The 26,689-nt window shown below is 43.0% G+C and overlaps 1 protein-coding gene and 1 pseudogene across 50 annotated transcripts in view; both read right to left on the minus strand.

The window, feature by feature from the left end:
* The window catches only part of DOCK9 (dedicator of cytokinesis 9), a 296,947-nt gene that overhangs the window by 140,933 nt on the left and 129,325 nt on the right, over window positions 1–26,689 (minus strand). For all 50 annotated transcript variants that reach the window (XM_045377312.2, XM_065533432.1, XM_065533429.1 and 47 more), the window contains exon 2: window positions 22,760–22,876. In XM_045377312.2, the coding sequence (XP_045233247.2) occupies window positions 22,760–22,876 (117 nt within the window). The remainder of the gene's footprint in view (window positions 1–22,759; window positions 22,877–26,689) is intronic.
* Window positions 16,911–17,782, minus strand: LOC141408901 (ribosomal protein uL30-like; annotated as a pseudogene).

A 26,689-nucleotide genomic window follows, 5' to 3' on the forward strand; every position in this document is an offset into this window, starting at 1 on the left:
CCTAACATCCCACCCCCAAGTGCTTGATCTAGTCCCATGACATAGCGTCTTACTTGCCTTAACTGCTTTTATTGTGGTAAAATATACATAAATTTACCATTTTAAACATTTTGAAGTATACAGTGGCTTTAAGTATATTCATGCAATTGTGCAACCATCACCACCACCCATCTCTTGTCATTTACATCTGTTCTTGTTCACTGCCACATCCCCAGTGCCTAAGAGCATAGATAACTAGACACACAGAAGATCCTCAATCAGTAATTGCTAAACAAATCTATGAACTGGGAAACCTCCCCTCCAAGGGACATTAGAACTGTTCTTGTTCATTAGGCTTAAATGCTTCTTTTAAATAAAATGACAAGGCAGGGGTAGCATCCTGTCTACCTCAATAACTGAGCTTAAGGTTTCATTTTCTTTTTCTTTTTAATTTATTTATTTATTTATTTATTTATTTATTTATTTTTTGAGACAGAGTCTCACTCTGTCGCCCAGGCTGGAGTGCAGTGGCGCGATCTCGGCTCACTGCAAGCCCTGCCTCCTGGGTTCATGCCATTCTTCTGCCTCAGCCTCCCAATTAGCTAGGACTACAGGCACCTGCTACCACACCCGGCTAATTTTTTGTATTTTTAGTAGAGACAGGGTTTCCCCTTGTTAGCCAGGAGGCACAGTCTGTCTCCCCTCTCCCTAAATCTGGGCTGGCTTTCACCAACAAAATGAGATAGAAGGAATGATCATCAGTTCTAAGCCTAGCCTTTGTTGGTGGTGGTGTTTTTTGAGACAATATCTCACTCAGTCACCCAGGATGGAGTGCAGTGGGGCAATCACAGCTCAGTGCAACCTCACCCTCCTGAGCTCACGTGATCCTCCCACCTCAGCCTCCCAAGTAGCTGGGACCACAGGCATGAACCACCATGCCTGGCTAATTTTTATATTTTTTATAGAGATGGGGGTCTCACCATTTTGTCCAGACTGGTCTTGAACTCCTGGGTTCAAGTAATCCTCCCACCTTGGCCTCCCAAAGTGCTGGGATAATAGGCATGAGCCACCGCACCGCACCCAAACCTAGCCTTCAGAAAAACTGGGAGCTTCCACTACCTCCTTCTTGGAAGCCAGTCACCATATAAGAAGTTCTATCATCTTGAGACCACCATGGTAACAGGAAGTACAAGCTACCCATAAAGAGAGGATATATACAAGATGCCCCACCATCCCCCAGCTGGTCTCAGCCACCCCAGGCGAGATACCACAATGTGAGCAAGGAAATATCTTGGACATTCCAGTTCCTACAGTGTAAAACAGAAGAACCACCCAGCTGAGCCTTGACCAGATTTTAGAATTGCAAAAAATAATAAATTATTGTCTTAAGTTACTAGGCTTTGGGGTGGTTTGTTACTAAACAACAGAAAACCAAAACAAGATTGTAAGACACTAGGAATACCTCCAAGTTATAGTACTGAAGAATACTGCCATTTTCATGAAAATGGATTTCAAATACTAGCTACACTACAGAGTTACGACAGAAGCACTGAGGAGATACACTATGCTGCAATCTCGTTTCCACAGTCTCCCTTCTACTCAATGCCACGAAAGAGGTCAAGTAAGATGCAGTAAATGCCTGTTGGATCTTGAGAGTATTTTGTAGTGTCTTATGAAAAATATTCTACTGATCACTTAAGGACTCAGCATAAATATTACTTTATCCATCCATCCATCCATCCATCCATCCATCCATCCATCCATCTATCCACACCTTACTGGGTCCCTACCTTCTTCCAGACACTGAGCTAGAAGCTGCAGACACAAACTTTAATAAAATATAGTTGCTATTCTTTTAAAACTTACAGTCTGATGAAAGAGAATGATGAGGAAATAATTATTAGAGTATGGTAAGTACAGAAGAGTATAGAGAAAAGAGCACAGAAGCACAGGATATGAGAGAAAAAATAGGGGAGTCTAAATTCAATAAGGTAGAGAAGAGGACATCGAGAAAAGGTACACTGAGGGAAAGCTAAAATTAGCTTAAGCTAAATTGTAAAGGATGAGCACAAGTTATATTCAGTACAAAACTAAGAGAAACATGGAGATAAACTTGCCCTTGGGAAGTTCAAAGCACAAAATTGAGATATAATGAATGAGATTAACTCTTTGCCAATAAATAAATAAATAAATAAATAAATAAATAAATCTATTAAATCCTAGAACTAAAAACTTAAGTCAAAGGAAAAACTGCCTAGAATTCTCACTGACCTTGAACTAAACAGCACTAAAATTCCATATCTGGGATAAGAATAGGCCAACAGAAAGAACCAGGCTTCCATGGCTAGAGGAATTCTGTCAGTGTCTCTATCACTGTTTAAGAGAAAGGTTGGAGCTGGGCGCGGTGGCTCACACCTGTAATCCCAGCACTTTGTGGGGGCCAAGGCAGGCAGATCACTTGAGATCAGGAGTTCAAGACCAGCCTAGCCAACATGGTGAAACCCCATCTCTACCAAAAAATCAGGCAGCGTGATGGCGCACGCCTGCAGTCTCAGCTACTTCAGAGGCTGAGGCATGAGAATCGCTTGAACTCAGGAGGTGGAGGTCACAGTGAGCCAAGACCATGCCACTGCACTCTAGACTGGGTGACGGAATGAGAACCTGTCTCAAAAAATAAATAAATAAATAATAAAGGAAAGGCTGGAACCTATTAGGCTGGACCCATGGGGGAGGGGAGGACTACTAGGCTTGGCACCAATGGGGCCGTCAATGTTTGATACCATCAGCTGCTAAGGTCTTCTAATTCATTGCCCTTGCTCTGAGTACAGTCTCACCGAGCCACTTATTTATAATATGCTTCCCATTTAGACTTTCCTACTGGGAGAAAATACACAGCCAATATAATATTCTGATCTGCTTGTGAATTCTAGTTCTCAATGCATATTAATAAAATAAAATGACATTCTGGTTTGTGCTCTTCTGGGGTTGCCTGCAACAAGTCAGTTCCCGAGCCTGAAACACTCTGGGTGACCAAATTCCATCTCTGGACTTGCAAACCCGAGGTCTGATCCTGTACCATGGTGACCTTATAAACCACTCTGAGACCCGTCTGAACAGTTTGTCAACCCTAACTCCATTATCTAAAACTCTCCTGTACCCACATGCCCTTCTTTACCCCATCAGATTGCAAATTCCTTTGAGAACAGGAGATACGTCTTACTATTTCTAGCTATGTGCTAAATACTCAATAAATGTTTCAAGAATGAGCAAATGCACTTTGGGAGGCCGAGGTGGGAGGATCATTTGAAACCAGGAGTTCGAGACCAACCTGGGCAACATAACGAGACCCTGTCTCTACTAAAAATAAAAAAATTACCCAGGCATGGTATCATGCGCCTGGAGTCCCAGCTACACAGGAGGCTGCAATGGGAGGATCTCTTGAGACCAAAAGTTCGAGGCTGCAGTGAGCTGTGACCAGGCCACTACACTACAGCCTGGGTGATGGAGCGAGACCCAGTCTCAACAAAAGAAAAGAAAGAAAAGAAAGAGAAAGAAAGAAAAGAAAGAGAAAGAAAGAAAGAAAGGAAGGAAGGAAGGAAGGAAGGAAGGAAGGAAGGAAGGAAGGAAGGAAGGAAGGAAGGAAGGAAGGAAGGAAGGGAAAAGAAAAGAAAAGAATGAATAAAACAGTCAATGGAGACAGAACTAGGAATCTACCAATAACAACCATTACTTGCATGTAAGTTTTTTTCCCCTATTATTACAAAAAGTTATCTGGTCCATTATAGAAACTGACAAGGGAAGACTATAGCATGAGTGAACGCTCTGTTTTAATTTCTCCACAGATTTTATGTATTAAAAGTCATATTCAGATAATCATCTACTTTATGCCAAACTGATTCACATTAAATTTCTATAGTTTTATTTATTTGGCTTACAGACAAGTCCAAGTCAATACTAAGAGATTTATACTCCAAAAGCACTAAAGCGCTTCTCAATAATAAGCCAAGTTTTCTTTTTCATAGCTGTGGTATTCTTTTCTACTTTTCTATCAGTTAAAACCATATTTCTGCTAAAAGATGGGTTTATATCCTTTATATCCACTTTATATAAATCAACATCAAGGTGGGTATTCAAAGCATACCAGTCCTATTTCTATGTCTGGAAACAAACCATTTCCATTCTGCTAAGAAATCTGTACATTTGAAAAGGGAAGGGGGAAAAAAACATTTCACACCATAATTAGTGTAATATGTGTCTGAAAATTAAACCTAAACATTGCTAGCATCTCAGATAACTATTGGGATAGAAATCCCACAGCATAAACATAATTTCAAAATAAAAGCCCTTTACCAAGGTATGCACCTGCAAGAAAGAAAAGGAAAAAGAAAAAAGAAAAAAAGAAAGGCAGATAGATAGATAGATGATCAACAGATAGAAAGATAGATAGATAAAAGCTCTTTCCTAGCTATTATAATAGAAGGCAAATTATTTTCAGTCAGTATCATTACTTAGGTTAAACATGTGGCCTTTGACACTGAGAAATTCTTAGTTACCTTCAGTAAATATGGACAGGAGTCTTACAGGAAGTTCCACAAAATCACAGGCATAATTAAAAAGGAAGAAAAAGGGGTGACATCCTTTCCCAAAGTTCTTATATGAGGATGCACAGACACCTGAGAGCCCCAGTCTCAATATTTATGGGACAGTTTGTTTTTCTTTTTCTTTTTCTTTTTTTTTTAACAGAATGAGCTAGAAAAGCACAGAGTTGCTCCCAGAATAAAAAGAGTGAAATTTACAACTTTCTCCAAGTCTAGTTTGGAATGACAAATTTCAAATAGATCCTTTTTACTTAAAAAAAAAAAAAAAAAAAAAAAGGCCAGGCGCGGTAGCTCAAGCCTGTAATCCCAGCACTTTGGGAGGCCGAGACGGGCGGATCACGAGGTCAGGAGATCGAGACCATCCTGGCTAACACGGTGAAACCCCGTCTCTACTAAAAAACACAAAAAAACTAGCCGGGCAAGGTGACGGGCACCTGTAGTCCCAGCTACTCGGGAGGCTGAGGCAGGAAAATGGCGTGAACCCGGGAGGCGGAGCTTGCAGTGAGCTGAGATCCGGTCACTGCACTCCACCCTGGGCGACAGAGCGAGACTCCGTCTCAAAAAAAAAAAAAGTTTTTTCCTCTTAGTTGAAATGATCCCCGCCAAACACTGGGGTTACTGTGATGTTTCTGAGCCACTGTGGGAAGCCACTTAGCCCTGGGCAGCAGGGCAGGCCCACCTAAAGGGAGTGAGTGGAGGTACCTGTTTCCTCACCTGGGCCGACCCCTGGGGCCTCTGGCGTTTCTTGCTTCTATCATCACTCACTGCTGTCTCTGCAGCTTAAATGTGGAATCTCTCCCTCCTAACTACGTTCCTGACCCCAACCTGGCCGGGGCTCTGTGTGGCCTCCATCGGTGGCAGCCAACACGTTAGTTACCCTGGCCCCACTGAAGCTGAAGATTCTGAGAAGCTCATGTTTCAAACCACAAGAAATGTGAAGTGAATCGTTTCAGTCAACTTCCGATGTTAGAATTTGAGAAATGATATTGGAAAGAGATTTGAGTTGAGAGCCAGGAAACCTGAGTCCTTACCCCAGCTCTGCCTCTAATTAGCTGTGCAGTCTTGGGGGATATTTGAACTTTCCACATCCACAGAACACTCTTCTAGGATCTCTAGGTTTCCTTTGTGGTTTAAAAATCCCACAGTTCTATGAGTATGGAATTCTAAGTCTGTTCCTCTCAAATGGTTTATCTGAGTGCTGGAAATTGCTTTGTAAGAAACTAAAACATAAAAGGCATCCAGAAAAAAGAAAAAAGATGAATACCATATTTGCTTTGAATCACGGTTGCATTACCTTAATTATTTTTCTTTATGGAAAGAATTGTTGGGTAAAAAGGAGGGAAGATTCACTACGTAGATTTAAATAAATATAACGGTGAGTATTAACAAAGATGTATCTTATTTTTCTAACCTTCTCAACTCATGGCACTGGATTTTTTATTAACTACTTTACAATGGGCTTAAACTATAACAAAATAGCCCTCTTAATTCCTGGTGGGAAGTATGCAAATCCATGGGATATTTAAAACATCATATTTTATAAAATTTTAATTAAAAGACCAACAATAGGCCCACCCTTGCCCTGGGACCATGAGCTAAAGACAATCTCCCAAAGAAGCGGGTGGGCTGTAACCTGAGCCAGCTGCTGGAACCGGTGACAGAGTGTCTCCACATCTCTGCTGTTCAAAGGAGAAGAGAGCTGGGAGTTTCCTCCCTCAACAGAGAAACAAACATCAGGGACAGTCCAAAAGGGGAGCACAGGCTCTGAGGCAGGAAGAGATGGGGAGTACCCAGCAGCCTCCCAGGTAGTTCTCGAGAGCCAACCCGAAGAAAGGGGAGACCACCGCACTCCAACTGAGACACTGAGTCAGGAGAGGGGAAGATGCTTCTCTTTAGGAGTGAACTGTCAGTGAGAGCAGGACTGCAAACCTAGGGAGCTGGAGGGGCATTTCAGGGTACCTGGGGTCCTGCCTCTAAGACGGTCTATTCTCTGAGGACTGAGGATGACCTAAAATCCGAGAGAAGGAAACCCGGAGTCCACAGTGACCACCTGTTACAGAAGCTCAGCAGGCCTCAGACCCCATCAATTCCAGTCTACCCTTAGGCTTAACTGTGGAGCCATCAATCCTCTCTCCTCTTTGTAATCTCATGTAAAGCATCCGTGCTTGTGCTTATTTTTGTGCTTGTTTTCATTTACTTAGAACTATCCCTTCAAACACCTGAGGACTTCATGCATTTGTCAGAGAAACAGTACTTGAATCTGCTGAAGGAAGGGCAGCTCTTAGGGTGGGCCTGGGGCGGGGGCAGGGCTCAGGAGATGGGGGGACCTGGATGCAGCCAAAAAGCAAAGCCCAGGAGGTCCAAGCCAAGACTGAGCTCTTCAGGAGCATTCCCTGGGCCTGGCCTATCTCCCTCACTGAGTTAACCCTGGGTTCAATTTTTATTGTTCTCAGCTGGGCCAAATGGATAGCGTCCACATCCATGTTCTAAAGTTATCTCTGATTGCAAGCTACTCCCTCTTAGATGGCTCACAAGAGCTCCTTCCTTTTGTCTCTAGGCCTCAGCCAAACTGCATGGTGCCTCACGTCTCTGCAGAATTATGCCCCTCTGGTATCTGCTGGAAACCCCACATGGTTGCACTGGTCTGTACATTAAATATTTTGTATCGAGTGCAGTATCAAACATTACTATTCAACAACTCTGCGAACATCGCTGAAACTTGCTGAGCGCAGAGGTGATGAAACCTTTCCAAGTATCTGGCAGATGCATTTGTTTCAGAGCATATGACTTGCTTTTTCAGAGGATTCAGTACCAAGCTAGACTGGAAACTAAAATTTACACAGGGCGTTTCCACATTTTACCTCACGGTTCATGTCTTGGCAGTTAACCCACGACGTTCTATTAACGTCAGACAAATTCCATATTCAGGGAACAGCTGCCTAAAGAGCCTCCATGTTTAATTCGCTAATAATTAAGAAAATGAGCAAAGCATAGGACAGAGAGGCTGAAGAAGGAATTCCATTTAGGTTTCTGGAAGGAGTTTAATGAAAGCCAATTCCCAAGGAACACATTTAAAACATTACAAGGGCTGAGTTTTTTTTGTTGTTGTTGCTTTTTAAGACATAGGGTCTTGCTCTGTTGCCCAGGCTGGAGTGCAGTGGTGTGATCGTGGCTCACTGCAGCCTTGACCTCCTAGGCTCAAGCAGTTGTCCCACCTTGGCCCCCTAAAGTGCTAGGATTACAGGCGTGACTCACCGCAGGGGCTGGGCTGAGTCTTGATACGAGCAGAGAATTACACATTTCTCATGGACTATTTGAGCCTAAGCTCTCCTAACACAGATTCTATAATCCATCTTTTTGGTGGTCTTGAGGTGGGGGGGCCTTCTCTGCCTCTTTAACTGCTCCTCTTCACGGGCACCTGCATGGTCCCCCATTTCTTTCTCTGGTCCTTCAACAGAGCCACCCTTCACTCTGCCTGATGTCAAAGTACAGAGTACAAAGTACAAAAATGCACAAACCACAGTGCAGCACCCTAACCAGTAGGCCCATCTTCCCTCTATCATCTCTCTTATCTATTCTCTGCACAGCTGCCATTTGTCTTTCTAAATCTCTCATCTGACAGCATCGTGCCTCCGCTGAAATTCTTTCAATGACGCCTCATTGCCACCAGAATAAAATCCAAACTCCTCAGCATGACCTAAGACCTTTTGTGACCAACTGTACTAACTTTGCTGGATTCTTCTGCCCTTCTCCAACCATCCAGCAACATGGACTACTTCTGATTCCCTAATGCACCAGGCCCCTCTGACTGGCACCAAGTTGCTCAGACCGGTCTCAGGCACACGTACCATTCTGCTGAGATTACTCAAAGATACTTCTGTGTCTCCTGCCAGACTTGAGAATCTGACCATGTTATTCATCTTTAATTCTCCAATACCCAGCAGAACACCTGACACAAGATGAATGTTGCTGAGTAAATGTGAAGTTGGGACTTCAAAAGAGGGACTGCACAATTTAGTTGTGAGATCACATGAGGTTCCAAATGAAACAGCGTCTCAGCAACACGTGAGACGTCAGACAGTTCCTTTCACCAAATAATGTCCTGCTTCCTAAAAAGTCAGATTTCAGTAGACCTTTGAGGGTCATATGAATTTCATTCTGCTACCTTCTCAAATCCCTCAAATGGAAGAGCACACACGATTGTTTATTAAAATGCAGTAAACTAAGTAACATAAATGTTCAGAAGCCTTAATAACTAGTTATCAATTAAGTGCATTTTTGTAAAGAATCGTATTTTTTTTGGTCTTACAAAGAAGCAATTTTAAAATCACTTCCTAAGTACTACTGCACAGCTGAGGACAGGAGAGTTACGCAGAAAACCAGGAGTAGCCTTGTGGTCATTCGGGGCCCAAGTGGCATGTCTGGCTTCCCGTTTAGTAAGGGATTCAGCCTGCTGAACAACTAAAGTTGAGGGTGGCAACTAAAAACAGCCACCCTCAAAAATAAAATGACATTCCCTAGAGGAGAGAATAGAGGTTGTAATAAGCTCCCTGGTAACCCAGCGTCTCCCCACCAATGGAAGGGCAGCAGCAAGGGCATGCAGAGGTCTCCTGGATGGTGGTATCTCTTTGGATTCTCAAACATCTGTGAGGACCAAATTTTAGGGGAAATGTCATCACTGAATTACAGATTAAGAAAACTGAGTTTTAGGAAGGTTTATAACTTATGAAAGGATCAGAGTAATAAGAGACAGACCTGAGTGAAAACCCCTGTGGACACATGACTACATCTTGGGTCCCGTCACTACCTCTAGCGTCTAGAGCACCTACCAACTCTTTCACGCGCATTCCACTCAACCTTGAGGTAGGTGTAAGTAAGTGTACTTTCTTTTGTTTTCCAGTCGTCTGCATGTGTCTCTGGTTGTCTTTTTTTTTTTTTTTTTTTTTTTTTTTTGAGACAGTCTCGCTCTGTCACCCAGGCTGGAGTGCAGTGGCGTGATCTCAGCTCACTGCAAGCTCCGCCTACCAGGCTCACGTCATTCTCCTGCCTCAGCCTCCCGAGTAGCTGCTACTCGGGTAGGTGCCCGCCACCACGCCCGGCTAACTTTTTGTATTTTTAGTAGAGACGGGGTTTCATCGTGTTAGCCAGTATGGTCTCGATCTCCTGACCTCATGATCCACCTGCCTCGGCCTCCCAAAGTGCTGGGATTATAGGCGTGAGCCACCGCGCCCGGCTGGTTGTCTTTCTTTAGAATTCTATTTTAGTTGCTAAAAGGACCATAATTTTGTGTGGACATCTAGCACGGTGGATAAGCTTCAAGTTAAAACATGTCCATCATAGTTATGTGTTGCATAACTCTGGAGATACATTCTGAGAAATGCATCATTAGGTGACTTTCTCCTTGTGCAGACGTGATAAAGTGTACTCACAAACCTAGATGGTATAGCCTACCACGCACGTAGGCTACAGGGTATAGCCTATTACTCCTAGGCCACAAACCTGTACAGCATGGGACTGTGCTGACTACTGCAGGGAGACGTAACACAATGGAAGTATGTGTGTACCTAAACATATCTAAACACAGAAAAGGTATGGTAAAATACAGCATTATAATTTGATGGGACCACCATTGTTGACTGAAAGGTCATTATGCAGTGCATGACTGTATTTACACATCTTGACACACCAATGAACTTTCCTTCAGGACTTGTCTTAGGAAGACATACTCCCTAATGTGCCACCCATCATCCCTATGTAAGGTTTCACTTATGCACGGAGTATAATTTCACTCAAATCCCTCTGAGTTGACCAGCGCCACGCTGCTCCTATCAGAGCAGCATTTCAGCTCCTGGGCTGTCATCCAGAGTCTTACTTCAAACACAGCGCAGAGTCAGCTTTGTAGATATAATGCTAAGCAGATGGGGAAGGCACTCTGACTCTAGGACTTCTGACATCAGGGGACTTTGATGAACTCACTGAATCTGTCCTCTTTGGATCTCGTGCACACACTCGAGAGTGTTGCTCAAACCCATGTGGGACACACTCAATATTATCTAGGTTCTTCCAGGCAACCCTGGTAGAAAAAGGCAGAGATACAGACATAGCAGGACTTATTTTTGTTTTAGAAGCCATAGAGAATTTTGTGCCTGGTAATATGTTAAATGACATCTAGGAATTCTGAGACCAAAACCTGGATTTCCATTTCCTTTAAAGACTCTTGGTTTGTGTGTGTTTGTTTTTGCATGCAAACATACTGTGGCTCCTTTTCTTCTGCTCCCATGATTTGCCACCTTGAGATACGCTCTAATGACCTCAAAGGCCACTGGTGCCAAGTTCTCATATCCATCCATTTGTGTAATACCCCTTAAGTGCCTACTATGGATAAAATACTGTTGTAGGAATGTTGGCTAATGTAAACATGAATTTTCAAAAAACTATGGTTTATAATTTTTTTAAAAAATTATGGCTTTCTATTCTCATGGAGGCTTTATTTTCTATTTAGGGGAAAAATAAGCAGTTTCATAGTTACAAATAATCATAATAAAGAGGGATAGCAATGAATGCTGGAGACACAGTGTATACTTCATAAATTTCCATTTGATTAGGCTACCCCGATGGAAGATGATATCCTTAGTTCAAATCTTCCTCTATCCATGCCTGTTGATCTTCTTTAGTATCCTAAGACATATACACTAATCACATGGATAAAATTGTCCTTCTATCCCTTATTGGTTTACAAATATGGTCTGCATTTATCCAGTTCCACCAATTGTAGAATTTCACCATTCTCTCTGACATATTTAAAATGTCAGCTAAATGTCATTTTAAAAAGAAAAGAAGAATGTGACCTCTCATGAGGAACACAAACATACAATAATGGACTAATGGGTTCATCAATAACCTTCATTCAGGATAAGAGAATAACATCTTACATTCACTTGATGTATACCGGTGGTATTTCATACGTGTGTGCTTTTATCTAGTTACATATGTAGTTAATGTCAACTCCCTACTTGATCCTAGGTTTTCCTGACCACAACATGGAACAAAAATCATGTCACAGTGTCCACTATATGAAGGAAAAAAAAAAAAAAAAAAGCTACTACCCTCAGCAGGCTGAGGAAAAAAAAATAAAGAAAATGATAAAATACTTTGTAAACATAAAAATCAACACACTGATCTTGTACCCTAATTGTTTCAGCAGGAGGCATCACGGTTCCGCTGAGTTCTCTGGCTCCTGAGGGCACCGCTACACTGTGTTCCGTGTGCGTGCCCTGCTCCCGCGTAACATGTTCAATCACATCCCCTACGGTCCTATGCCAGGGCACATGGGGACACAGCCGCCCACACACCCTCCCCTGCCTGTAACAGCGCATGGGGCTGCAGAGGGATACCCTTGGAGCGGTGAGGAAGACGGGAGAACCCTGTGAGGTGCCAATCAGCTGAACCTCACTCAAGGATGGCGGGGTCATGGCCAGATCATCCTCCTACCCTATCAGACCTCCACCTTCATTTAGAAAGGCTGGTACAAATACAAAGTTAATTGTGCTTCCCCAGTATGCTTCTGTGGTTGCTGATACGGACTCTAGCATAGAAGTTGTTTTTCAGAAGCAATTTTCATCCTTAACACTTCCTTCAGTTTAGGAAAATAACACTGAATTTGCACAGTCAAATGCTGATATTCTTGAAGTTTGGTGAGCTAAGCAAGATGGTTTTAAACAAATTAAAGAACAAATGAATCAGTCAAGGAAACAATGATTCTAAATGTTCGTAAATCACTTCCTTTTCCTGCAATATTTCTAATGAGAAAGCTTGTAACATACATCTTCCAGGGACCTGGGAATCCAGCTCAAGCTTAAATGCTCAAAATAGCCACTTGAAGAGCTCTACCCTTAACTTCTTACTTCAATTAGATTTGATATCTGATTGATGTTTAGTAGGCCTGGTAGTTGGGCTGAATGCACATCTACGATTTTCTGGATTTCTTCCAAATGATTTAATGCTTTGTTACATGCTGATTCTCACCCAAGAGCTGTCTAAAGTCTCAGCCATGGTCCATGTTATCACCACACCCTCCTCTCGTGAGCTCTCAGACACTGACACGTCCCTTCCCTGAGTGTGCCCTGGTACCCCTCCAACTACCCCACACCAAGTATTTTTGCTCCTTCATCCTCTGGGCCCTCTGGTATCTTCTTTTCCCAGTCCAGGGTCCACCTCCAAAGACTCTCCAGCGTCGACTCCCTGGGAGGTCATTTTAGGACCTTGGGTCACTCACTCTCACCCACGTCCTGCCACCATCACGGCCATCCATCCTTTCTCTTCTCTTTTCCCAGGTGCCTGACGTTTCCAACAAGGCTAATGGTTTTCATTGAAATCTTCAGTGGAAAGACCCCCCTCTTGGTTGATAATTCATTTGTTTAATTCTACAAATATTTATTGAATATCTACCACTTGTTCCACATGCTTAAAAACTAAGATCCCTGCCTCCTGAAGTCTACGTAAGAAACAAGAACATATACCAGTGTGAGAAGTTCGTAAGAGACAGGGAGAGAAAAAAGAAATCAGAGCAAGGTAGAGAGGACCAGCAAGGCCAAAGCAGGATGGAGGTGCAGCAGTTAGCAACAGCCTCACTGCAAAGGTTAGATTTGGAAAAAGGTTTGCAGGGGGCAAGAGATAGCCAGGTAAAGAATTTGCAGGGAGAGGATAGGTCCCAAGCCAGAAGCCTGCCTCGGGAGGGAGACAGGAGCCCAAGGAGGCCAGTGTGGCTGCAGACAGACAGCGGGTGGTGGGAGAGGCGAGCTGGGAGAAGGCCTGGGAGTAAATGGGAAACAAGGTCACAGGGACCCTTGGGCCACTGTAAGGCCTTTGCTGGGGGATTCTGAACACAGGAATGATATCCTCTGACTCACTTTTTAAACAACCTCTCCAGCTACACTGTTAGGACCCACTGGAAGAGGGCAAGGAGAGAACCCAGAAGACTTGAGAGAAGTCTCTCGCATTAATCCAGGTAAGAGGGACAGACAAAGGCTGTGGTGATGGTTCCAGCAGGGGGAGAACAAGCTGATGACACTTGCTGCTCCCCCTGCCCCTCCTCATGGTCTGCTTTCCAAACCCTTACTCGCCCAAGCTCCCCCTGCCCCAGGCCAGCTTGACATTAGCTCCCTCAGCACCATCTGCCACTACACTTTTCAATACCCAATCCTCTCCTTCTATTTGGAGCTGGCAGTATCTCTCCTTCCTCAACTCTTCCCCTAAAAAACCCTTAATTCCCTCCCCTGAGACCCCGTGAAAGGCCCTGCTTCAAAACTCAGACCACATTATCCTGTATCTTCCATCTCTTCTCCATGCCTAGCTTTCACCCTTCTCAGCTGACTTTTGCTTTCCCAATCCTGGTAAAACCTCCCGCAGACCTTGTCACTGCTCTGAGTCACTCTGATTCCTTTTTCTGTTTCCAGCTTACTCTAACCTGTTTCTCCCCACTCACTTCTTTACCCCTGCCCGGTCACCAACTCCACTGCCCTTTCTCAGGACCTCCCTAGCCGCGGAGAGACTGTCTGCCCACTCTGCCTGCCTTCTTCCAACTCTTCTCCTCCATTTCCTGGTTCTTAGCCTAACTTCTGTCTCTGCTTCCCCTGCTGTTTCCTAAATGAAGGCACTAGCCCAGGCTTCAGTCCGTCATGCTCTCAGCCCCTTTCTTGCCTGTCTCACTTTTCTGTGGATGAATCCAGATCTTCCTTTTTAAACACAACTTCTCTCAGCGCTGGACTTCCGCGTTTCCAGCCACTTCAAGAGCTCCTAGCACCTGGGTGTTCCACTAAGCTCTCAAACAATACTTCCACAATAGATTCCCATGGGACTAGATTTATGTCATGACACGGGTCCTAGTCCCCTGCTTATTAATATTAAGACACACCTTTATCTCCTCTCCTAAGTTATGAGCATTTTAAAAGCAAGGATCCTAGCTTATCTTCATGGTTCCAAGTACCTCACAAAGCGGAGTCCTTTCACAAGTTGTTTAAGAATAAACATAAGTTAAATAAATATACCCTTAAGCTCAGCTGATCAGTGCTACCTGAAAAGTAAGCTTTTATTTTTAAGGACTATGTGATGATAATTTAAAAAAACAAAAAAAAACAAAACAACAACAACAACAAAAAACAGCGATCACTATTTCCTGTAAAAGGCATTACTTGAACTAGAATTAAAATTCTCATCTCCTGGAGGTTTAGAAGTGTCTATTCAGAATTTTTTTTTTTTTTTTTGAGACGGACTTTGGCTCTCATTGCCTAGGCTGGAGTGCAGTGGCGCAATCTTGGCTCACTGTAACCTCTGCCTCCTGAGTTCAAGCGATTCTCCTGCCTCAGCCTCCCGAGTAGCTGGGATTACTGGCACCCGCCATCACGCTTGGCTAATTTTTATATTTTTGGTAGAGATGGGGTTTCACCATCTTGGCCAGGCTGGTCTCGAACTCCTGACCTCAGGTAATCTGCCTGCCTCAGCCTCCCAAAGTGCTGGGATTACAGGCGTGAGCCACCGCGCCCGGCCCAGAAACATAATTTATCCAGATTTTTCAGTTAGGTCTAAGCCTAGACATGAACTAATATCCCAGAAACCACAATGCTCACAGAAAGTTACACTATTGGCCACTGAATTCTAACTGATAAAAATTTCAAGGAATTTATGAAAGAACACTTTTCAATAAAAAGCCAAAAACAAAGTATTGAGGTGTTTTTTTTTTTTCTTTTGGCTGTATATAATAAAAAAGTGAGGACAAAACATCGTGAAAATAAGTTTTTTTCTTTTCAAAAGGACAGATGGGAAATGAGATCAGGGACTTCCAGGCCTTTGTAAGCAGCAGGCACGGCTTCCTCTCCATTTCAGTGATTTGTAGATCATTATCAGTCTCATGTAAGTAGAAGAGGAAAAGAACCAGAGGAAAAATAAAACTCAGGATGTTATTGAAACGGAAATGGAGCAAGCACATTTTTCTATACAATGCTGAGAACATTCTAGGATTCTCTTGTATTCAAACATTTCCAAAAAGTAAAATTTCTAGGATTGTCAATTATGAATAATCTTTGGTCTGCACTCCTATCCTTTCTTTTCAGTTCTCTTGCTAAGACATTTATATAGGTAATACACCATGAGTATCAGTGGGAAAAGCACCTAAGGACTCACTCCTTGACCTGATTTTGCAAACAGTTCTAAGGATGACAACAGTTTCCCACCCATAAATATAGCACAGAAATCCTATAATGAAATCCTATGCTTTTAAAAAATCGTTATTTTTAAATACATAAAACATAAAATATACCATCTTAACCATTTTTAAGTGTACAGTTCAGTGGCATTAAGTACATTCTCATTTTTCAACCATCACCACCATCCATCTCCAAAATTCTTTTCATGTTTCCAACTGTGTCTCTGTTCTCATTGAACAATAACTCCCCATTGCTCCCCACCTCCATCCCTAGTAACCATCATTCTACTTTCTGCCTCTGATGAATCTGATTCTTTAGGGACGTTATGTATATGGAATTGAACATATTTGTCCTTCTGTGACTGGCTTATCCACTGAGCATAACACCCTCAGGGTCCATCCATATTGTAACATGGGACAGGAGTTGCTTCCCTTTTCAGGCTGAATAATATTCCATTGGATGTAAATCCCACATTTTGTTTCTCCATTTATCCCTTGACGGACACTTGGGTTGCTTCCCCCTCTCGGCTACTGTAAATAATGCTGATCTCAATAGGGGTGAACAAATCTCTCTTTGAGTCCGTGCTTCCAAGTCTTCGGGGCATATATCCAGAAGTGGGATACAACGTGCTTTTGAGACAGGGTCTCACTCTGTCACCCAGGCCAGACCACAGAAGCACAATCATGGCTCACTGCAGCCTCAAACTGTTAGGCTCAAGTGATCCTCCCACCTCAGCCTCCCGAGTAGCTGGGACCACAGGCGTGCGTCACCATGCCCAGCTATTTTTTTTTTTTTCCCACAGACAACTCAGTATTTATTTTTGTGCCTTCCTTCCTATGTATTTCAAGTCTTCAAAACAAGGCTCCAGGAACCTCCAGACTCAATTATGCCCCTGGGCTTGGTCCACTGTTACAGGAGTCTTAGGGAGCCTTGTACATAAGCTTGAGTTACTCATTCACAATATTAAACCCCAAGACAGAAGATGCAACTAAGCAGAACTCCCTCCTCTATTCCTCCATGGCAAATGCTGATTTCAGATGAGGCAGCAGCCAATGTCAAAAACGCTGGAATTTTTCCTTGGAACTGGACTGTGATGAGAGGTGCCTGCCACGAACATAAGTGACTGTCTTTTCTTTGACCCTTCCTTTCCGGTTTTTGAAGATTAAGCAGGAAATAATCTTTTCTGAAGATACTTGGTAATAATTCCCAAAAAACCCAAAACATGTGCTTCCACTACACTGTGCTTTCAGATATTCTGGATCGGGTTCAGCTGGTGGCTGAGCTGATTGATGTGTTCACCCCAATAACGAGGTGAGCCCATCTCCTTGAGGAAGCCCACTCTATTCTTGGTAGCATGATGGGCCACCGAGAAGTGGGAAGGGCACAAGACCCATGAGATCTCCTGGAAATACTTCCCTGGGAAGGCAATTTCATGAGTGAGGTCTCCCAGGCAAATGACACCAAACTCCCCCAGGTGCTCCTCAATCACTGTGTTGTCTGTCAGAGGGATGGTCTCATTCTCGACCTTGGCTTGTCCATGTTTCAAAATGAGTTCTTGGACAGACTTCAGATTGGAAATCCCCAGGTCACATAAGGTTCTACTATAAGCAGCATTTTTAGGCTCTGGGGGGATGACTTTTACAAAGATACCACTGAAAATTATCTTCAGGCAAAGTCTTGTAATGGTTCTCTGCACCAGTAAAGTCACACCATGAATTCTTTAGATGCGTAAAACAAAGGCCAAGGAATGTTTATCTGGCAATTCCAAGGCATGAGGTTTCACTTCTAGTTGTCCGAGATGCACCTTGTTGCATTTCTGCCGCTGGGAATCATGTAGGAATGATTCCAGTCACTTAAACATGAACCTTTTCCTTTCTTCTGCTCCTTCTTTGCTAAAAGTGCCTGCTTTACCTGAGTGGCTTTCAGGGCTTGATAAGCCTTCCTCTTTTTCAGATTTTCTGGAACCAAAGGGATTTTTCTTTGCTCTTGCTCTGCCATCTTTCCAGTATCTAATATTTTTTAAATTTATTTTTCGTAGAGACGAGGTCTTGCTGTGCTGTCCAGGGTGGTCTTGAACTCCTAGGCTCAAGCAATCCTCCCACCTTGGTCACCCAAAGTGCTGCAGTTACAGACACGTTACAGCCAACGAACCCGGCCCAACATGCTCTTTTTATCCTTCCATACAAGCTCTATCCTCTGTTTACACCAAACACCAAAGTCTAATTTTTATGAAATATGAATGGTAGCATAAATTTCTTCCAACAGTCTTACTAATCACTACTTTTCTCATATTCTATCACTTTACACAGTTGCACAAGCATTAGTAAGCTGTGTAACAAGTCAGGATACAAGGAGCTTAAAAGTCAGATGAAGATTCAGTGGGTTAATCACAGGGTTAACAATGTCCCCACCAACAGGACCATCAGGTAAAAATACTTCCACTTGAAGGAGAATCGTCACTGGAAATCAATAGTCAGCTGCCACCCAAATCCCATGTCTTTGATGGAAAAGGCAGGCGTCCTGGGCTTGACTTTCAGTTAAACAGAGGCTCATCATGTCTTAAGCGACAAGTCAACTTATACAGCTTGACCTAAAGCCTTTCAATCTAAAAACCATTACCTCTGTCTAACTGCTTGTTAAAGTTTACCTCTAACTTTGCTCATGGAAAAAGTAAGTTCTCAGATTCATGCCAAATAAACTGGGTAAGATGACAAAACAATAAGAAAATAAAGGTTTATTAATCACTGGAAAAAAATATACTCTCCAGTCCCTGTTTTACCTGCACTTTTTAATTTTAGAAATTACCTCCTTCTGCCAAACCGAATCATTGATCCTGCAAACACTTTTACAAATCTAGTCACTGGGACTGCCACATGTTCCAAACAGTATTAATATTTACTTGATGAATCAAAGAAAAATAACCTAATTCTTGTAAAAATTTTACTAATTAGTAAGGTAAGCAATGGGTATTCAACCCTAGCACCTAGCAAGGAAGGCATTTTGTGCATGTGGAGGTGGGCAGGTGGGTGGGAGGACAGAGGCTCAAAGCCAGACCTTCTCAGGACCACAGCACGGGGTGGGGGGACACCTGCAGCACGCAAGAAGCCTAAGAAGCAGGCTGTGAAGGGCCAAGACCACATACTCAAGTGTTTATGTGCACAGTGCAGACAGGCAGTAGGAAAGGAACTGAGAGAGTAGGGTAAAAAGTTTCTGTGGACTTAAATATCTTCAGACAATATGGGATTTCAAGTGGTCTCTAAAGGGTAGGAAAGATCTAGAAGAGAAGATCCTGCTGGCAAGGAGAACCATGAAGCCAAAGCAGAGATGGCAGAGATCCCCCAAGCAACAGGATCTGATTCTGCAAAAAGAAGGGCCATCAGCTAGCGACGGCTGCAGGCCCCTTGGTGTTCCTGTCCCTGGCCATGGCGATCACATATACTTTACTTCATTAATATTCCCTTTTTTTTTTTTTTTTTTTTTTTTTTTGAGATGGAGTTTTCCTCTTGTCACCCAGGCTGGAGTGCAATGGCACGATCTTTGCTCACTGCAACCTCCACCTCCCAGGTTCAAGCGATTATCTTGCCTCAGCCTCCCAAGTAGCTGGAATTATAGGTGCCTGCCACCACACCTGGCTAATTTTTGTATTTTTAGTAGAGATAGGGTTTTGCCATGTTGGCCAGGCTGGTCTCCAACACCTGACCTCAGGTGATCCACCCGCCTCGGACTCCCAACGTGCTGGGATTACAGGCATGAGCCACCGTGCCTGGCCTACTTCATCAATATCCTGATGGCTGGGAAGTATTATTTTGATTTTTTTCATTTGTTTGTTTGTTTTGAGATGGAGTCTCGCTTTGTCACCCAGGCTGGAGTGCAGTGACGCGATCTTGGCTCACTGCAACCTCCGCCTCCCGGTTTCAAGCGATTCTTCTGCCTCAGCCTCCTGAGCAGCTGGGATTACAGGCATGCATCACCATGCCCGGCTAATTTTTGTATTTTTTAGTAGAGATGGGGTTTCACCATATTGGCCAGGCTGGTCTCGAACTCCTGACCTCGTGATCTGCCCGCCTCAGCCTCCCAAAGCGCTGGGATTACAGGCGTGAGCCACTGCACCTGGCCTATTCTTTTGATTTTTAAAAATTCACGTTTACTTCATGTCTCTCTTCTTTGCTGTTGTTGTAGCAAATGCTCTTCGGTCATCCTCAGGCAACTACATGCAACCTGCAAATCTTTTCTTGACACAACTTATTTTCCCAGAATATGTAGATGCCTTTAGGATCGGACCAGTAAAGGCTCAAGATCAACATGTGCCTACTTGAAAAATGTACACGAGCATCACCACTATCCATGCTTATATTTTAGTAAATTGTCATTTCAAATATATTTGGCAGAAATGTACACCAAGTTCTATTATTTTAATAGTTAACTTATATTGCTTAATTATTTAAGTGCAGTAAATCACCCCTCTGCATGCGTTTTGCTGCTGCCATTTCCTAACCAACTTGGTATTAGTTTTCCATATGAAATAAAACACTTTTCCCGATCTAATTTGTTCCCTCTGCCTCTAATAATACAATTATTCTGCTCTTATTCTGCCTAAGAAAACAGAGAGAGAAGGAATCTGTGGCACTGCTAAGACCTTTCACTCATCCAGCTAATCAGACAGTTAATAACACCACTGAGACAATTTAACTAGAAAGTACAGAGTACACGGCCTTACCTGATGAGAAAGCGAGAGTCTATAAGAAAACAAATAATTGTACCCAAACTTCACTGGGGCCCATCACAATTCCTGTGATGAGAATCAAAGCTCAAATTCAAGCTCCTAAATCTCTAGGAAAACTTCCCCCCAAACAGAAAATAATATTTGCTCATCTCCTTAGCCCACAAAATGCTAGTGAGTTCTTTGCCGTTCCTAGAATATTTGCATCTGGTATCACCAGAGTAGTTATAAGCAAAGGGGACACAGTAGTTTTCTCAAAGTTTAAACTGTCTGATTCTGCAACTCCTTAAACATCCAGGTATCCTGTTCCCTTGGGATAAGATGATACTCAACTAACTGTATCTTGTTTCTTTGGTTTGTTTCTTAAGCAATTTTATCTCAGTCATACAAAGAGAATTTTTCATTCTAGGTTGCAAACTCAAAAAAGTTGTTACTCTAATTAATACCAAGAAGAACACATACTTCATGTTCGGAGAAATTTGAGATAACCTTTAGCTTCCTCAGACAACACTACAGGAAAATCTTGTCAACATGGAGTATAATTTATAATCATTTGATTTTGCTTTTCATTTGTTGCCAAATCACAGGCAAAAGCCATCATTCAGAGGTTCCCATTTATTTATCCGTTCCTGTGCAGTTTAGTCATGTAATGAAGTACGCAAAGCATGATATTTTTTGGCATGACCTCAACCCATTTACCAGTTACTTTGGCAGCAACACCACATGAATAGTCAATTTCATTCCCATGGGCATTCCTTTTCTGTAGGACAGAGCTAAACAATAATCATTTTGGGGCCCATGTATCTCTAACAAGTTAGAAAGAGTGAACATTTGTGAAAATTCTCACCTCTGTTGTAAGCTGGAGTCTCTTAAATTTGGTGGGGGAAAAAAACTTCAAGGATCATAATTTAACAATTGCTATTAACATGGAAGTTTCTAAAGACAATGAAGTATGCACAGAGCTGTATACAGTAAGTTATGTTCTGTGGGGTGGGATTAGAAAGAAGGTGTGGGGAGGCTTTTCATGTCAATTATTTCAATTTTCCCTCTCATTTATCTTTTTGTACATGGATATAACACTTTTGGAATCAAACAACAAAGAATCAGTGAAGCTTAAAACAATATAAGGCAGCTCGATTCACAAAAGACAGGGCTTAAATGGTAACAGCATCAGGTAGAGAAGCATCCGACTAAGAGCATCAAAGGAGAGAAGAAAGAAGTGCCAGGATTAGGTCCCAGGAGAGCAAGGAAAGCAACCAGAACCTCCAAATGGACCAAGGTGACTCGCTGCAAGGCATTCTTCCTGGAGGAAGAATGTCCTTCTCACTCCTCAGCAGCCTCACAGCTTCTTGTTAGTCTCTCAACCACAGGCCAAAAGAGCAGCACACAGCAGGAGCTGTGCTGAGTCCTCCACATTTCTTCCAAGGAATAGCACCCACATTACACTAGAGAGGTAAACTTCAGGACATTCCTGGCTAACCTTGAACCCTTTGCTGGGAGTCCACACACAGTGCACGGCCTCTGAAGGCAGGCTCCCAAAGTGCCATCCTAAAAAAATGCATGACAAAATCTCCCACTGCTCCCCAGCAAAGCCCATCATTAAGATTCTAAGGTACTTGGCCAAAAAATCTAAATCAAAACAAGTCTCAAAAGACACAAAGGCACTTGTGCCCACTAAATCAGCCCGGACAGAGTATAGCACTTTTATTCAAGACACACACACACACACATTTTTGCATACTTATAATTAATATGCAAAACTAATACCATTAAAAATTATCAACTCATGAAGGATGCTTGGAAGAATATAAAATAACTTTTCTTTCTTAAATAACATCTTATTTTCATCTTTTAAAAATCATAGTTAGGCCGGGCACGGTGGCTCGTGCCTGTAATCCCAGCACTTTGAGAGGCCAAGGCAGATAGATCACTTAAGGCCAGGAGTTCGGGACGAGCCTGGCCACCATGGCAAAACCCTGTCTCTACTAAAAATACAAAAATTAGCCGTGCATGGTGGCACATGCCTGTAATCCCAGTTACTTGAGAGGCTGAGGCAGGAGAATTGCTTGAACCCAGGAGGTGGAGGTTGCAGTGAGCCGAGATGGCACCACTGCACTCAAGCCTGGGTGACAGAGCAAGACTGTGTCTTAAAAAAAAAAAAATCATAATTAACTAACCAAATAATAAATCAATACATAGAAAAATACTGTTTGTTAACATCAAACACATGGTTCTATGGATAGAAACATAACGTTACTTACCTGAAAGTCATCGTAAGGGAAGAGCAGCATCTCCCGTAAACAGTCGTTCAGGATCTGAGTCTTCTTCTGGACGATGACATTTTCATAGTCGAGTGGCTCAATTAGCTTTGGCTTTGCCTGGAAGGTGAAAAGATAAGCAAGACATTCTCATAAACAAATGCCATTTCTTAAGATAAAGAACTTAACATGCTCTACTCTATGTTTTGTATTTTCTACAATTAGAGTATGCTAGTTTTGCTATCAGAAAGAAACAGAAATAAGAGTTGTTTCCAAAGGGACAAAAAAATGCTGGATGGTGTCCTGCTACACAGAGTGATGCTTGTTCAGTTATTTAAACACAAAGGAAGCTCTGCATTCTGGTGGAGCTTCCAATCATTTCTTGGGTCATCCCTGACTAGGTATGTCCCCTTCCAAGCCTTAGAGTCTGCCAGAGCTGCCCTGATTAGGTGTCCAGCCACGGCCTGGCAGTCAAGGTCAGATGCCCAGAATGGCTCCAGCCACAATACCATCCCTTCTTGGCCCAGGGCCTAAACGTATGCACAGGACTCATTATTTCAGATAAGGCTCCAAGACACCCTTCTCTGAGTCTCAAAATATCCCCCCTATCCCCAGATACCTATACTTAATATGTAATACCCAAAGGTAGAAAGATAATGAGCTGAGCCCAAACCAGGCAAGCAGCTGGGTCAGAGCCAGGGGGGCAGGTACTACTTAAACCGGGGCTCATGGGCGAATCCTAGGGGACGGGGACGTCCATCCCTAGCATGCACTGAGCATGAGAAAGAGGTAATGAGTAAGTAGGGAAGAAGAGAATATATATGGCTTTCCTAGCTATTTCCAAAGTTAGATCTCTTGGTTAAAATCCCTTTATCTATCGCAGTCACTGCCACCTTGTTTATGGCTCACTTTCCACATACGAGGCATTGACTGGGCTAGGTCAGGGATAAAGATGCATATTCAACTAACTATATTATAGTATGCCAAATGCTAAAATAGGCATATAGAAGATGTTATCAGAAGTAACTAAGTCCAGGGCAAGCGCAGTGTCTCACGCCTGTAATCCCAACACTTTGAGAGGCCGAGATGGGTGGATCACCTGAGGTTAGGAGTTAGAGACCAGCCTGGCCAACATGGTGAAACCCTTTCACTACAAAAAGTATAAAAATTAGCCATGCGTGGTGGCACATGCTTGTAATTCCAGCTACTAGGAAGGCCAAGGCACAAGAATTGCTTGAACTGGGGAGGCGGAGGTTGCTGTGAGCTGAGATCACGCCACTGCACTCCAGCCTGGGTGACAGAGTAAGACTCCATCTCAAAAAAAAAAAAAGTAACTAAGTCCATTATATCAACAGTTACTAGAAGATTATTTTTGAAACTATAATCACCTGATATACACAATCTCAATAAATGCTTCATGTATTAAAAATGACAATTTGTATAGAAGAAGTATATTAAAGATATTTGGTATGTGGCATCTAAATTGGCAATTGTGACTGAGGCTTGCTATTTGTTTCCAAAACCTGTCTCCTTTCCAATACAGGTGAACCACATTTCCCAGCCTCCTCATGGTTTGGTGTGCCCACGTGACTGTCTTCTAACCAATTGTATTCGAGTAGAAAAGATGTGGCCACTGCCTCATCTGGGCCCACAAAAGGCTTCCACGTGGTCCCTCCCCCTTCCCTCTGCAGCCACGCACACAGGATCCAACACTGAACTGGGTGGCCTGAGGAAAGGATGGAGCCTAAGATGGAAAGAGTCTGGGTCCTGAATCACCTTACAGAAGACCGCCTGCTCCAACAGGCACTGAAATGCCCCAGGAGCAAGAACTGAAACACCTACTGTGTTCAGCTGCTGAGATTCTGGAGTTGTCTGAAGTAGCAGTCAACTTGCTTTGCCTGTTATACAGATATATGCTCATACTTAACTCCAATTACTTGATTTAACGAGACTCTACAAAGATGTTTTGACATGCTAAGAAAAAAAGCAATGCCCAAACGAGTATGCAATTATTATAATTAAGTAAAATACATGTTATGTGGACAGAGACTAAAACTATGCAAAGCCCAAAAAATTAAAGCTATATAGTAAAATGCTGGTAATGGTAAACTGTTTTTACATTCAAAAAAGACCAAAAAAACTTTATACAAATTATTTTTAAATAAGAATTGCCCAGAAAATATTTTTCAAACTATTTTAACTTAAAAAAAAGATTCACTCTTTTGTCACACTGCACAGAGTAACCAGTCAATAAATGCTTGTTGGCAAAATGAATGGATGTCGTGGTTAATAACATTTTCCCTAGGAACCGTAACCATATTCCTAATAAACCCAAATATGCACATAACTTTCTAAAATTCCATTACAAAGAGGTCAGGTGGACCAACACTGCAGACTGGGTAGACACCATGTTCTCCCTGGCTTACATGGTGGCTACCCCATAACCACGGGCCAGGGGGACTCTTTCGTGACAGCCCCAGCTGCCTGCCCAGGCACAGGCACAGGCACAGGCACAGGCTGGGCAGGGCTGAATCCTCAGCTGGGTACAGCCCCCTTTGCACAGGGCCCTTGGCTCCACTCCCCCCAGGTAAGGCCCATGATTCTTCAGACTGTCGGAAGGCAGAGGTGCATTGTGAGTCCTGGACAGGGAGGGGCGTGGAGGGACACTGCTGAGAATGGGCTGTTCCCAGGTGCCAATGCTGTTAGGTTTGGGGTTTTGTTTGACTTTGTTCCTACAGCAGGGCAGTCAGGTGGCTTTCTACAAAGGGCATGCCCTCCAAGAAGCTGGACTGGCATCCATGTGGGCAGCCATCTAAAGAGCCCTGCTGCCACCGCTTCAGCAGCTTCCCCCCAGTGGGTGGCTCCCTGCCCACCAGCTCCAGCCCACAGCACCTCAGCAACCTTAGCCACCAGCCACCATCCCTGGGCCACAACCACACTCTCCAGCGAGGCCCGAATCTCTGCCTTGGGTAGGGATGACAGGCTCTTCCCAGTTTGCTCCTTCCTTGGGGATCTCTGTTCCCGCATTTACTCTTCTTGTATCCTTACAGCAGGAGTCGGAAACTCTTTGTGTAAAGGACTTTGCCAGCCTTACAGTTTCTGTCACAACTGGTAAACTCTGCCATTGCGGCACAAAAGCAGCCACAGACAATAAGTACATACATGGGCATGGCAGTATTACAATAAAACTTTATTTATAAAAACAGGCAGCAGCCAGATTTTGCCCAAGGGCACAGCCTGATTTAGAGTTAACTTTACCCCCAACAGAGTTAATCCCCTTTCACCAATTTAGTAATTCTTTATATTAATTTTCCATGTTCAATTACTGATGTGTTTCCTGTCTCTGGACATATAAGATACATACATGTTTACAACTCTTAACGTATTTAATGATTTTTTCGCACCTATCTGAATAAACTTGGGTTGCTTAAAATGTTTGATAATAAAAATATTCATGGGTCAGTTTCATGTATTTAGGGCACCAAATAATACTTTAATTAGATGAATTTCTGTATCCCCCCAAGGTGTATCTTGGGGGTATCTAATGAAAGGATGCAACGTTGTGGCTACTATCTTGCTTTTGTGTGACAAAGTGTAACTTTCAAGGTGTTTTCACTGATCACAATTACCACTCAACAACTGAGACTGGAAACTGAGGATCCCAAGTTGAGCTAATTGCTACAAGTGTCCCACCAAGTACCCAGCAGAACTGGACTGGGACAGGACGCAGTCTTCTGTTAAACATAACTCTTTCTTCTCCTATACTAGGCTACCCTTTGAACAATGTGTGCTTAGCAATACTCAACCATAGTAAATGTGTGAAGGGGAGTTTATAAGCCAACATTTCTGTAAAGACTGGTCATGCAGTACTATGACCAGGAAAACTCATGGTACTGATTGAACAATAAGAGAAATCTCATGAAGGATTAACAT

The sequence above is a fragment of the Macaca fascicularis genome, chromosome 17 (genome assembly GCF_037993035.2).
Source record: "Macaca fascicularis isolate 582-1 chromosome 17, T2T-MFA8v1.1".
In the NCBI taxonomy this organism is placed as follows: Eukaryota; Metazoa; Chordata; class Mammalia; order Primates; family Cercopithecidae; genus Macaca; species Macaca fascicularis.